Source organism: Vigna angularis, chromosome 7 (assembly GCF_016808095.1).
Source record: "Vigna angularis cultivar LongXiaoDou No.4 chromosome 7, ASM1680809v1, whole genome shotgun sequence".
NCBI classification, from domain to species: domain Eukaryota; kingdom Viridiplantae; phylum Streptophyta; class Magnoliopsida; order Fabales; family Fabaceae; genus Vigna; species Vigna angularis.
The window spans coordinates 25,535,246-25,550,246 of NC_068976.1; the positions used below are offsets into that span (position 1 = coordinate 25,535,246).

Sequence of the window (15,001 nt, forward strand, 5' to 3'; positions counted from 1 at the left end):
TTTGGTTGGTTTTGGTTTGATGTTTGTTTTTTCCTTTATTTTTTTATTTATTTTTCGATTGTTTAATTTTAGTTTTTTAGTGACATTAATTTTATTTAATGTGACATTCTTCTGTTATTGGATAATTTTTCAAAAATTATAATAATAATTTGATTATTTAACATTATATAGTTTTGAAAATCTATTTAAAAAATAGGAATTTAAAAATTCATACCCTTTTTTATTTTATATTTTTTTTCTTCTATTTATTCAATTTCAATCGTAACATTATTTATTCGACTTCAGCTAGAATATTATTGACTTGATCGAAATGCAATCTATTGGTGGGAAATTTTCTTTTTTTATTCTATAGTTAGGGGGATAATTATTTTTAAGTTAAAGTTGGTTATCACTTTCGGAATAATTTTATTTCGTCGCTGATTTATTTAAAGTTTTCTTTAATTTAATTATGTGTTTTATTATCGATATTAAATGAGTTTTTCAATTGAATTTAATTAAGATTATTTTAACTTATGTAAGTTGATATTTTTTTATTAATATCCATGTGAACCTAAACCAAACTATTTATGGATTGATACTAATTAAGCTTTTCTGGACTATTTTAGAAAAAAACAACTTTTTTATGATGTTAGCCAAATTTTTTTGTCAATGTTTATGAGATAATTTTCAGTAACTCATAGCTAAACGACAAAATTGAAACAGTAACAAGAAAACAAGATAAAAAAAACGAAAAAGAAACACCTTTTTTTTCATATAAATGAGCCAATAAAATTTAAAAATAAAGCAATTATGATATAGACATAATCAATTATGCGTAAATATTTTATTATATTTATTTAAATATAATTGATTATATTTTTTATTTAATTTAAATTATTATAATAAAACAAATAATTTTAATTTTAATATTTTATACATAGATTAATTTAATATTTAATAATTAATATAATAAAAAATTAATTAATTAATTATTTTTGTTATATAGTTTTCGATTAATATATAGTATATAATAATTAAATATTTATAAATATATTTTCCATTTTTACTAAAATGAATAATTAAAATAATTAGTTAATTAAAATAAAAAGTATTAAAACAAAAAAAAGTAATACATATTGATAATTTATTTTAATATATTTTCATTGAGAAATAGAACTTATTTATTTATTAAAATTTTGTAATAATGTTATATTTTAATTTTAATTTATGCTTTTAAACTTATTTTTTACATTAGATTATTTAATAAATATATTAATATACAACTAAATCTATTGTATTAATCACATGTATTATAAATTTTTACTTTTCACTCATTTTTTTCTTCATCCTAACCTTATTTTCCCGTAATTATTTTTTGGTTACCCATTCCAACGGTACTCTAGTTCACCCAAAGTAAAAAAAATGTAAAACATACAAATAAAGAGGAGAAGAATAAAAAATTCTGAAGGTGTAAAGAGTGAGTAACTTTAATTCGATAAATAAAATAGGGATATATATTTTTTCAATTTTTTTAAATCTATATATATATATATATATTTATTATTTATATTAGATGGTGCAAGAAAGGAAACAATGGAGTGCAAACAAACACTGACAGACAAAGAGTAACACAGAAAGAGAGAACCAAACCAAGAAAAGGTCTTGGTTGGTTCACCCCTTGGCCTTGTTTGTTATTGTTGCTGGAAAGTTGCTTAGAAGAAGAAGAAAAAGCAGATTTTGATCGTATGCGATGAGCTCACAGGGGCAAGGGATGGATGAGACGGTTCTGGATGACATAATCCGCCGCTTAACGGAGGTCCGATTGGCCCGACCCGGCAAGCAGGTTCAGCTCTCCGAGTCAGAGATCAAGCAACTCTGCGTCGCTTCTCGAGACATCTTCATTAACCAGCCCAATTTGCTTGAACTCGAAGCCCCCATCAAGATTTGTGGTACCCTTTTCCTTTCTCTTTTCTCTCTCCAACTTCCTCCCCTTTTCTGTTTAGGGTTTAGAAATTCTTTTGGGCGTCCCTGTTTGTTACAAGTTCGAACCTTTGGTTTTTGGGTGTCATGGTTGATCGGAAGGAAATGTAGGTTACGCATTTGGTGTTTAGGGCATGCGAATGGTTCTTTTTTTTTTTTAAATTTCTGTGGTTTAGAGACATCCGTGCATGATGTATTACGTTGGCTGCCTAGGGTGTAATATCACTCTCTTCCTTTTCCCGGGGTTGAGACTGGCTATGCAACCATAAATGGAATTTGGTCTTTAACCAAAGACAATGATACTGAGTGATGGCCAACCTCACTTAGTGGGTTAGTGTGGAAAAAATTCAAGTCCCGAATTGACTAGAGATGGACTATGGTACCGTCTTAGAGTTTAGGTTTAGGTTAACTCATTCATGGTGGGGTGTTGCTTCCCACTTATTTACATACATACCTACATTCATACTAACATACAAACATATATATGTATATATCATATTTTGGTAATATCATTAGTCAACATGGGGTATTCAACAGATAAGGCTTTTGCTGTTGTTTGTTGAATTATCCTTTAGCTTTTGATCCGTTGACAAGTTTACATTGGCTGTTGAGGACTCAATTAATAGACGTCGTTCATGAAACCATGAGTGAATTTGGTCTTTAATAAAATAAAATGGGTTGAAAGATTCGTGTGGCTTTTCTCATAATTTAACTGGAAAAGATTTTTGTTATTGTTGTTGAAATATTTGTTAGCTTTTCTATTTACATTCAGTGTAGTGTTATTTTATGGCATTGTTGAGATCTCTCTTCGCATTTTCAGGTGATATTCATGGGCAGTACAGTGATTTGTTAAGGCTATTTGAGTATGGGGGTTTGCCTCCTAAAGCAAATTATCTCTTTTTGGGGGACTATGTGGACCGTGGGAAGCAGAGCTTAGAAACCATATGTCTTTTGCTTGCATATAAAATCAAATATCCAGAAAACTTTTTCCTGTTGAGGGGGAATCATGAGTGTGCTTCCATTAATAGGATTTATGGGTTTTATGATGAATGTAAGAGAAGGTTTAATGTGAGGCTTTGGAAAGCCTTCACCGAGTGTTTTAACTGCCTTCCTGTGGCTGCCCTTATAGATGATAAAATATTGTGCATGCATGGTGGTCTTTCCCCTGAACTCACAAACTTGGATGAAATCAGGAATATAATCCGTCCTACTGCAATTCCCGACACTGGCTTGCTTTGTGATTTGCTTTGGTCTGATCCTGGTAGGGATGTGAAGGGCTGGGGAATGAATGACAGAGGAGTGTCCTACACCTTTGGCCCTGATAAGGTGGCTGAATTTTTGACGAAACATGACTTGGATCTCATTTGTCGTGCTCATCAGGTTACTATTTTTTGTTGACAATACTCATTCAGCTTCTGTAATACAAGGGTAAACTTATGATGCTTTGCTGGAAATTGACACTAAATTTTGTGTAGGTTGTAGAGGACGGGTATGAATTCTTCGCTGACAGGCAACTTGTTACGATATTTTCAGCTCCAAACTATTGTGGTGAATTTGACAATGCTGGTGCAATGATGAGTGTGGATGATAACTTGATGTGCTCTTTTCAGATTCTCAAGCCTGCAGAGAAAAAAACAAAGTTTGTGATGTCAAACAAGATATGATGGTTTGCACATTACTGTCACACTGTCACATAATTAACTAAGGTTATGTTACTATTGCTTTTTCTTTTATTTCTTATAGAATAGGTTCGCTGACTGAGCATACATTCAAAGTGCACTATATTGTTTATGAATTTCTGGTTTTTGTATTGTTATCAGTGGTTCTTATAATTTAGTAGATTTAATCAATTATTTTTCAAAACAGAATAAGAGGATATTTTGACCATTTTTTTTGTAATGGGGGTTGTGTTGATTTACTTGCAATGATTTCACCGGTTAAAAACCATATCTTTTTAACCCAAGCATTGAACAAGCTTTAAACTAAAAGAAAGCCCAAAGCCCACCTTTACCAGGTCTTGCTGCATTTTCGAATTTGATTTATCAAGTAACAAATATCATTTTAAAAGGGAAGGGAATAATTTTACTGTTATTACTGTATTGTTAGGGTTAAATTTTTTATTTTATGATTTTGGGATCAAGTTTCTATTAATCAAATCCTGTTAAATGACTTAAATTCTTGCTTCTATGCTCATTAGCATCAGGCAGTCGTGGAAGTATGTATTAATTTATTAATTTATGAAGGTATTTTGAGACTTCTTAGATTCTGGTAGTGGCTGGAATCTAAAATAAAAGCTCTCTTGGGAAGGTGGCAAAACAATGATTCCCTCTCCTAAATTAGCTAAACCAGATGGCTGTTTCTTCAAACTTAGATGAAAAAAGTGAGTAATAGGATATGGCTTGTTTTTTAAGAACTTTATTCTCAAAAGCTTTTTTAATATAAATTTACGAGAAAAAACACTTGAAACCCTTTATTTTTAGTTTTTCTTTAAACTATATAATTATAAATTTTATTGAAAGTTATCTTTCTGATTAAAAATAATATTTTCTTAAAGAAAATACAAGGCTCTTAGTTTAAAATTAATTGAAGATATCCCTTTGTGCTGCGTGATGACTACCAATATGTGAAATAAACTTGCAGATGCATTTGTTAGGTTTGGTTTCTCTTGTTACTAGTTATTATCAATTATCAATTGTATGCATCGGATAGTTTAATACAAAAGAATAGGTAAGTAAATTTTCTCCTGTTGGTGAAGGGTCATTTATTATTTTACACATTAACATGTTTGATTGAGCTCACTTGGGAAGAATAGTTGTTTATTTTCCAACTTCATCAGAGTTTTGGAGAATAAATGATTATTTATTCAATAATAATCTATAGCAAGCATATACTGCTTTGAAACAAACAAACCAATCTCATATGCAAGAAACCGAAAAATAAGTCTAAGAACAAAGCTTGTGTTAGAGAATGGAGGGTTTATGAGAGAAGAAAGGAGAAACAGAGGACGTAACGGTGAGACCGTTAAGTGAGTTGGACTTAACTGTGAGACAGTTAAGTCAGTTGGGGTTTAACTGTAATGGGATTTGGGGAAAGAGGCCTTTATAAGGACCTCTTTGTTGTATCAATAGGGAGCTTTTTAGACATTTGTGAATTGTTGACCGGTCATAGCCACTGGTGGAGGAGGTTAAGCTCCTGGAATGCTCTGTATACTAGTTTCTTTTGTTGTGAATACATACCATCTCTCATTCCATATTTTGTGGTGTTGGTTTACGTGAGAGCAAGAGTGCGAGTGTGTTAGAATTCTTACCTGGATCTCTAACAAAGTGGTCTGACCTGTCAGATCGCAATCGGAGAGAGAACGCGATGGAGGGGAAGCTACATGCTTTGGAGAACAGAATTGAAGGAAAAATGAACGTCGTTGAAGGACGAATGGAACACCTAGAGATGGCAGTAGACGGGTTGAAGGCGGAATCAACGGCCAACCGGCAAGACTCGATAGTGATGTGTAAAGACATCCAAGAACTGTTACGATTGATGGGTGTGCGAAGCAAGCCAAACGGGGAGAGTTCTGACAAGAGCCATGGTTCAGTCAATGATAATGGGGGTGGCCGGCGAGAGGAAGCCGAAGGAGAAAGAGAAGGGGAACAATCAGAGAATCAACCCAATTGGAGGCGACGGGTGGAGTTACCCACGTTTGAAGGAGCCGATCCGTTGAACTGGATTAATAGGGCCGAAAAATTCTTTGAGATACAGAAGGTGGCGGAGGCGGAGAAGATCGAACTGGCTCACATCAGTATGGAGGGAAGCGCCGGTTATTGGTTTAAATTTTGGAAGGAAAAGGCGAGCGACCGATCATGGGAGGGGCTCAAAGAAGCGTTGTTGATCAGATTCGAGAGTCGATACCGGGGCGGCATTTTTGAGAGAATGGCGGCGATCAAGCAAACAGCCACTGTGGATGAATATGTGAGAGAATTTGAAGCTCTGGCCGGACAGACGAAGGCGTTCTCGGACGACCAGTTGTTGGGATACTTCCTTGCGGGCTTACGGGAGGAATTGCGATGTCAGGTGAGACCCCACGACCCACGAAACTTGATGACGGCGATGAAGCTAGCGAGGGACGTCGAAGATTACGCGGGATAGGTCTGCTGGGATGGACGTCATCCAAGAATCCGCCATCATGGGGACGGACGACAGGAGGAGGATCAGGGGTGGTAAGAAACGAACCGCCGAGGAGCCAATCGATGCGAACGACCCCGACCGAGAGTGTCGGGTCCGTCAGAGGTGACTGTGCTGCTGGAGGCGATCTGGTGAGAGGCGGAATGCAAGGAGGAAGTGATAGTTGGGGAAGAAGCTCAAGAAACCTGCCCTACCCGGAGTTTCTGAAACACAGAGAAGAAGGAAGGTGTTTCCGATGTGGGGGGCCATTTAGCCCAGGGCACCAGTGCCCGGAGAAGAGTTTACGGGTGGTGATATTGGCCGAAGATGAAGAAGAGGATGTTGAAGGGGAAGATGTAGAGTTAGAACCCCCCGACATGGAGTTATCGGCGTTCTCGGCAGGTGGGTTGACGCAACCTAAAACATTGAAGTTGCAGGGGAAAGTGGGAGGAAAAGACGTGCTAATATTGGTTGACAGTGGTGCCAGCCACAACTTTGTGAGTAGACGATTGGTGGAGGAACTGCAGTTGGCACAGGAGGATACCCCTCCCTACCAGGTGAGTTTGGGAGACGGACGTAAGAAAAGGACGCGTGGATGTTGCCCGAAGGTAGTGGTCGACATGGGGGGAGTTGCGATTGGGGAAAAATTTTACTTGTTCGACCTGGGGGGTGTCGACATGATCCTAGGCGTGGAGTGGCTAGCCAAGCTGGGAGAGATTACCCTCAACTGGCGGGAATCGACCATGGCGTTCGAACATGCAGGGAAAAGGGTGGTTGTTAAGGGTGATCCGAAGTTGGATAAAAGGGTGGTCGGACCAGAGAAGTTGATGAAGTTGAGTGAGGTGGAGGTTTGAGCGATCGTCTGGAGCTTGGAGAGCGCGAAGGGGAGCGAGAAGGAAGTAGAGAGAGAAGAGTGGGTTGAAAAACCGAACGGGGACTTGGAGAACATTTTAACACGACATGCAGGGGTATTTCAAGAACCCACAGGTTTGCCACCTAATAAAAAAGAGAAGCATCGGATTACGTTAAAAGAAGGCACCGACCCCGTGAACGTACGTCCATATCGTTACCCGCACGTCATGAAGGAAGAGATCGAGCGACAGGTGACGGACATGCTGCATGCAGGGATTATACGACTGAGTATAAGTCCATATTCAAGCTCGGTCATCCTCGTCAAGAAGAAGGATGGGAGTTGGCGGTTCTGTATGGACTACCGAGCGCTCAACCGCGCCACTGTTCCCAACAAGTTTCCGATCTCCGTAATCGAAGAGCTGCTGGACGAGCTCCATGGCGCTCGGTATTTTTCAAAGGTGGACCTCAAGGCTGGGTATCACCAGATTAGGATGAATGAGGATGACGTGCAGAAAACGGCGTTCCGCACTCACTTGGGACATTACGAGTTCCTTGTGATGCCGTTCGGCCTCACAAATGCCCCCTCCACTTTCCAGAGCGCCATGAACGATCTTCTTGGACCATTCTTGCGGAGATTCGCGCTCGTCTTTTTTGACAACATACTCATCTACAATGCGACATGGGGGGAGCATTTACGACACGTGGAGCAAGTGTTGAGCTGCTTACAGCAAAATCACTGGGTGGCCAATCAGAAGAAGAGTGAGTTCGGGAAGAAGACGATCAGATATTTAGGGCACGTCATATCAGGAGAAGGGGTCCAGATGGATCAGGAAAAGATAGAGGGGGTAATCGCGTGGGAGGAGCCAAAAACTCTGAAGGCGTTGAGGGGATTCTTGGGTCTCACCGGATATTACCGGCGATTCATCCGAGACTATGGGAAGATAGCCAAGCCCCTGACCGAGATGTTGAAAAAGGGGAATTTTGTGTGGACGAAGACTGCCCGGGAAGCGATGGGAAGATTGAAAACAGCGGTGACCACAGCACCAGTGTTGGCGTTGCCAGATTTCTCGCAACCCTTCCAGGTAGAATGCGACGCGTTGGGCACGGGACTTGGGGCGGTGCTCACCCAGAAAAGGAGACCGATCGCTTACTTTAGCAAAGCATTATCGGAAGTGACGTTGGGCAAGTCGATCTACGAGAAAGAGTTGATGGTGGTGGCCCTAGCGGTGCAACATTAGCGTCCGTATTTGTTGGGCCACAAATTCGTGGTGTATACGGATCAGAGAAGTCTAAAGTTTTTGTTGGAAACAGAGGGTGACGACCCAAGCGCAGCAACACTGGATAGCCAAACTGCTCGGCTATGATTTCGACATAGTGTATAAACTGGGCGCCAATAACCGGGTGGCGGACGCGCTATCACGGAAAGGTAGCGAGGAGTTGGAGAACAAGGCTGAGATTGAAGGGGACGACGGGGGTGGTGAATTGATGGGGATAATGAGACCGTATTGGAAAGATTTCCCGGACGTGATGCGAGAAGTGGAGGAAGATGATAACTTGAATAAAATCAGAGAAGGAGTCATCCAGGATCCCAACAAATACCCGGCATACACCCTTGAGAACGGACGATTGCACTATAAGGGGAGGCTGGTTATTCCGGCACAGTCTGAGTGGGTACAGAAATTGTTGGCCGAGTTTCATACCACCCCGACGGGGGGCCATTTGGGGGTCTATAGAACTTACCGGAGATTGGCACAGTCGCTGCACTGGGAAGGGATGAAGAAATCTGTGACGGAGTATGTCAATCGCTGTTTAGTGTGCCAACAGCACAAATACATGACGGCGTCCCCACAGGGATTATTGCAACCACTGCCTATTCCACAAGCTATATGGGAGGACATCAGCATGGACTTTATTGTGCGACTCCCAAAATCCAAGGGCCAGGACGCTATATTGGTAGTTGTCGACCGACTGAGTAAATACGGGCACTTCATACCGCTCAGACATCCCTATACTGCCCGAACGGTCGCGGAAGTTTTTGTAAGAGAGGTAGTGAAACTTCATGGGATTCCCAAGACCATAGTGAGTGATCGTGACCCCTTATTTCTCAGTGCCTTTTGGAGAGAGATGTTTAAGATGCAGGGAACCCATCTCCGGATGAGCACAGCATACCATCCGGAGACGGACGGCCAAACAGAGGTGCTGAATAGGGTGTTGGAGGGATACTTACGATGCTTCTGTTCCGAGCAGCCTAAGACATGGACCGTGGTCCTTCCATGGGCAGAATACTGGTACAACACCAGTTACCAAGGAGCTGCCAAATGCACGCCGTTTGAAGCGGTATATGGGAGGGCACCCCCGTCGCTGTCAAGGTTCATTCCGGGGGAAACAATGGTGGAAGTAGTGGCTCAAGAACTACAAACAAGAGATGAAGCATTGCAGCAACTGCGATATCATTTGTCGAAGGCACAAGACGCGATGGTAAAGCAAGCAAATCGTAAGAGGAGGCCGACAACCATTAAGGTAGAAGATTGGGTATTTTTAAAGATAAGGCCCCACCGACAAACATCTATGGCGGTAAAATTGCATCCGAAGTTAACGGCTAGATACTATGGGCCGTTCAAAGTAATCCAGAAGATAGGGGAGGTGGCGTTCAGATTAGAATTACCAACGACCGCCAGGATTCACCCGGTTTTCCACGTGTCTCAATTGAAGTTGGCGATTGGGACAAAGCAGGTGGAAGCTGAGCTGCCAGCAGACTTGCAAGTAGGGGGATATACATGCTGGCCAACGAAGGTGTTGAATAGAAGGGTCCAGTAGCGTGAGGGGGAACAACGGGAACATGTTTTGGTCGAATGGCAAGATGGAGGGGTAGACAGTGCAACGTGGGAGGATCGGAGTTTGATGCAGGAACAGTTCCCCGAGTTTGACCTTGGGGACAAGGTCGATTTTCAGGAGGGGAGTAATGTTAGAGAATGGAGGGTTTATGAGAGAAGAAAGGAGAAACAGAGGACGTAACGGTGAGACCGTTAAGTGAGTTGGACTTAACTGTGAGACAGTTAAGTCAGTTGGGGTTTAACTGTAATGGGATTTGGGGAAAGAGGCCTTTATAAGGACCTATTTGTTGTATCAGTAGGGAGCTTTTTAGACATTTGTGAATTGTTGATCGGTCATAGCCACTGGTGGAGGAGGTTAAGCTCCTGGAATGCTCTGTATACTAGTTTCTTTTGTTGTGAATACATACCATCTCTCATTCCATATTCTGTGGTGTTGGTTTACGTGAGAGCAAGAGTGCGAGTGTGTTAGAATTCTTACCTGGATCTCTAACAGCTTGGGTACAGGTTTTAAATGCTTTTGGTGTTATTCTTCAATCAGAACTATATCCCTTCAATGATCTTCACAATAAAGTTTGGTGTTGGCTACCAAGGTGTACCTTTCAATTTGGTTGGAGAATAACATCAAAAGCATCCTAGAAACTACATCTAAGTTTTGTTGATAGCAAGAAAAGTAAATGGGATTGTGTAAGATCTTTGACTGTATTCTTATTTGAAAAAACTATATAACAATGAAAGCTTTATCTCAGTAGGTGAAGTTGGTCATATGGATCACATGATGTCATTTGACTCAGTTAAAGATAAAATCTTCTGAGGTATTTGTTCAAAGAACATATTAGGCAATCTTTTGCTCTGTTTGTCATACTGCCAATAGTGGTTACTAATCAATGCTTGCTTTAATATATAATAGTGTTATTCTAAGCATTGCATGAAAATATCACAGCTTCTTGGGCTTGGCAGTTTCCAAGGCATGCTGAATCCTTTGCTCCTAACAGAGTAATAGTTAGAAGCTTCTTTATTTTGTATTCTGTTATATATTTCCTATGAACTTTTGCTCCCTCCTTTCCCACAATTGGTGAATTTAGTTTGTATAAAAAATTTGTGGTCTGGATAACAACTAGATTGAACTGAAGCCGTGTATGTATATTGTACATTTTTTCTGTATTTATATAAAGTATTCGTTCCTTTATTTGACTATCTGGTATGTTAGAATAGGAAATTCCCTTACTTGGCCCCTGAATGCCAATGGAAACTCCTTTTTTCATCTCTTTTCATGTTAACATCTATTTGAGTAGGCTACTATACTATGTATTCATCACTCAGATGCTGCTGTGTGTTAACTATTAACTTTTTCTTTCCTCTTTTTATCTACTCACAGGTGCAGATGTATTCACGGGGTTATATTTAAATACTGAAGATTCTATGGTCTTATGTTCTATCTATTCTGAGGTGATGGTGATGGACGAGCAAATTTACTGCTAGAACATCCAGTCATGCATTGAGCGTGAAGTACTACTACAAGAGATATTTGGCACTGCTGGGTGGCCACAAAAGCAAAGGCTTTTATCATCATTTTCTTTTTGTTGTTTCATAATTATTCTACGACACAGTATGTACATATATGTGTTGGATGCTGTGGAAATGACCTTCTTTGCTCAGAAAGGTTCTTAGACTATAAATTTACTCTGATAGAGCAGTATGTATTGGTGATTCTGGCCAATTTTATTCAGTTAGTAAAGGTGAAATTGCTTGGATTTTTTGGTTTCATATTGGTATATACTTGCTCTGTTTGATCATGATCCGATGCTATTGGGTAGAATTCAGTATCTTTGCATATGTTTGCTTGGATTTATCCATTAGATTGTGTTTGGTTTTTTATATATAAGAATTGAATAAGTTTTATAATGATTAACGTGTTTTTCATATTTTCATATTAAAAATAAGTAGTTATTTTTATATTTTTATTTTAAGAGAAATATTAGTGACACTTCTTTTAATGCTTTTTCAACTTGTTTTTTTTTATTGTCTGAAATTTATTACAAAATTTTGAATGAAAATAAAAAACGTAAATCTTTTGTATTATTTACGTGGTTATTCTTATTTCATTATTATTTTTTATTAGTACTTCATATGATCAATTATAATTTCTTTATACAGAAATTATAATCGATTATAATGCTAAAAATACGTCTGCAGGATGGGATCTTATTTTAATGGACAGCAGTATGCATGATCGATGTGAAGTTGTTGAAAAAAATGGCATGTTAAAAGCGTAAGTTATTTTTAATAATATTTTTTTCTTTCGACCTAAATATCTTTTCACTTTATTATTATTCTATTTTTCATCTATTTCTCACTTTACAGTTCTCATTTTCTTTGCTTTCTTTAAGTTTATCCATAAATACTAATTTAATCCTTCAAATAGATTAATAATACATTGTTATAATTTATAGTTCAAATATTTTGTTCTAAACCAATTGTGATTAAATAAAGTTTAAAAGTAATGAAACTTTTAATCACCATAATAATTTTATTAAATTTTAAAACATTATAAAAGAATAAAGGAAAAGAAGGAAAGTTTGATTAAACTTAATATCTCATTTCAACTCTCATAGACATTCTCCTTCTTCATTTTAGATCCTCTCACACATTTACCTTCTACAAATTTTCACCTTAAACACGAATTCTCAAAACCAAAAGTGTTATTTTATAAAAATTAATTCGATAATACACGTATGTATATAGAGAGAGAATGTTATCAAAAGCAAGTTTAATATAGTGAAAAACAAAATTTAAAATAATATAGATTTAAACTCTCGAATTGTCCTCGTATTTGTTGGAAATTTCAAGTGAGTCTTTATTTCTTAAAGTGTAAAAATTGGGTTTACATACTTATAAAATTGAACTAATTTTATTTTTTTCGTTAAGTTTTGACAGACACATTAAACTGTAATGTTTTGACAGATAGCATTCAACTGTGATGACATGGTCCACTCTTAAAATGCTCATGTAGTAGTGGGTGGAATTTTTTTAGGTGATTCACCTAAATTTACTATTATTCGTAAATTTCAACCACTTAGGCGATATCGCGAGCGCAGATCGCCTCTACCACACAAAATGAGCTCCACCACGCGCAGCCCAACAACCATCCTTTACTTCCCACGCGAGAAACGCACCAAGAAGGCGAGAACACCCTCTACAAATCCAGCAAACCAGCAAAGGAAGGCGACAACAGTTTGTCGATCTGAACTCAAACGATGATGTATCTCAGGCCAAATTACTGAAAAATCGTTCCTTTTCCGGTGAGAGAAGAGAGAAAACAATGCATGGTCCAAGGAACAATGTTAGGTCTGTGAGGTTGGTTCAGTGAAGAGACCAAACGGCTCAGAAAATGGGCAGCGATGGAACACTTCGCCGGCGAGATACAACCGAGAAATCTTTCTGGCAGTCGAGGTCGGCGGGTACCGAAGGATCTAGGTCCGTTGTGATGTAGGCTTTGGAAATGGTTGAGATTTGTTCGAGGTCGGGGAGGAGTGTTTGGTGGAATCTATTTGGTAGATCTGTGAACTCTGAAACCAAATCGTCATCCTCGTCTAGAATCCAACTCGGCGGTGTCTGTTTCGTAGGTTTGTTCTTGGATTGTTGTTGTGAAGTCTTTTGTTTCTTGTTTGTTGCCTCATGAGTTTGATCTGCTTTTGTTGGTTTGATTTTTTGAGGAAATGTTGTCGGATTTGATGGTCTTGGTTTGATTCTTTGAAGATAGAGCGGTGGGTTTGATGAGTTTGGTCTGATTTTTGGTGGATTGAGTGGTGGTTTTCTTTTTGGAAGGCTTGTCTAATACTTCCTTTTCTGCACCCAACATATTTCTTGTAGCAGACAAGTGTGTAGTCTCACATTGAGGTTCCAAAGAAGAACTGATGCAAATGGAGAGAGAAAGCAATAACACAACAAAGAACAATAGTACCTTTCTGAGATTGAGTTGAGCCATTGGTTTTGCTGGTTTTTGCTTCAAGATCTACAAGAAGGGTGGCGGTTGGAGAAGAGGCCGCCGCGGCCAGTGGGCCAATTCTAGGAAGGTTTCCGGTGGTCGTAGAGGAAGTATAACTTGTTGGTTTTGTTTGCACATCCGTTTTGTTTGCACTTCGTGGAATTGATGATTGTACAATAAATCGCCTATTCAATTTACACGTCATGTAAAAAAAATATAGCTCAGTAGTTGTCTGTGAAGACTTAATAATCTAATTCACTTAATTTTACAAATATTTAGATCTAATTGGTTTAATTTTATAAATATATAAATCCAATTTTTACAGTTTAAAATCCGAGAATTCCCTTAAAATTCTTTAACAAATATGAGAATGATCTAAGAATTTAAACTAATAATATATTAAAATATATTTTTAATGAGAAGTTCTACTACTCATCCATATTAGTATTTTTGTAAAGTTTACTCAACTATTAAATATATCTTCTGATGAGAAGAGATGATTTGAAACATTAAAATTGAAGTGATTTAGCCATCATTATGTTTTAAATAAATAATTTTAACAATTTAACTTATCATAATATTAATATACCGTATACTCATACGGGTTAGTAAAGGGTTGATCGAAGTCTCAAATCCTACAGGGTCTTAACACATAATTTTTAATTAAAAGTATGAGATAAGGAAATAGGTTATTCAATTTAATGTGAATTTAAAATAGATGATTGTATTAATTTAAGATTTTATTATGATCACCATTTATTAGATTACTAATTTGAGTTTCGAATTTTGGGAGAGCATTTGACAAATACTGATCTAGATCTACAGTGTTTAAGACTAAGCATCAAGAGATAGAAGAGTTGAATTAAGTACACACAAAACAACACCAAGTTACTAAACAATCAATTTAAATACTTAAACAATCAATTTAAATACTTAGGTAATTTTTGGATGTTACTATAAGAATAAATATTTAAAAGAAAAGATATTAAAAAAGTATTTAAATTTATATAAATTTTTGGGTAATATTGAAAAGTTAAAGAATAAAAACAGGAATTTAAAACATAAAAGATAAAAAATAAAATATAATCTTGCAGTCCATCTAGTGTAAAAAGTTATATTAATTATTAATTAACTTATTAACTAATATTAATAATTATTAAAATAAAATAAAGTAAAGTAAGAGGTAATCAGTATGAGCGTTAGAGTCATTGCAATT

The 15,001-nt window shown here is 37.6% G+C and overlaps 1 protein-coding gene and 1 long non-coding RNA gene across 3 annotated transcripts; both read left to right on the plus strand.

Moving 5' to 3' along the window:
• Positions 1-1,557: 1,557 nt before the first annotated feature.
• On the plus strand, positions 1,558-11,564 carry LOC108338046 (serine/threonine-protein phosphatase PP1 isozyme 4). 2 transcript variants are annotated; one of them, XM_052879862.1, is made up of 5 exons: positions 1,558-1,928; positions 2,780-3,339; positions 3,435-3,448; positions 3,570-3,665; positions 11,176-11,564. In XM_052879862.1, exons 1-4 carry the CDS (start codon positions 1,730-1,732, stop codon positions 3,604-3,606), a joined length of 810 nt encoding a protein of 269 aa, XP_052735822.1. In that variant the 5' UTR covers positions 1,558-1,729; the 3' UTR covers positions 3,607-3,665; positions 11,176-11,564. The 2 variants fall into 2 exon arrangements, with proteins under 2 accessions (XP_052735822.1, XP_017430193.1); XM_017574704.2 differs by having other exon boundaries at positions 3,435-3,665.
• A 1,220-nt stretch (positions 11,565-12,784) lies between these two features.
• Positions 12,785-14,009, plus strand: LOC108337451 (uncharacterized). The gene is made up of 2 exons (XR_001832908.2): positions 12,785-13,564; positions 13,674-14,009. It is a non-coding gene; the product is annotated as an uncharacterized LOC108337451 (long non-coding RNA).
• Positions 14,010-15,001: the final 992 nt, after the last annotated feature.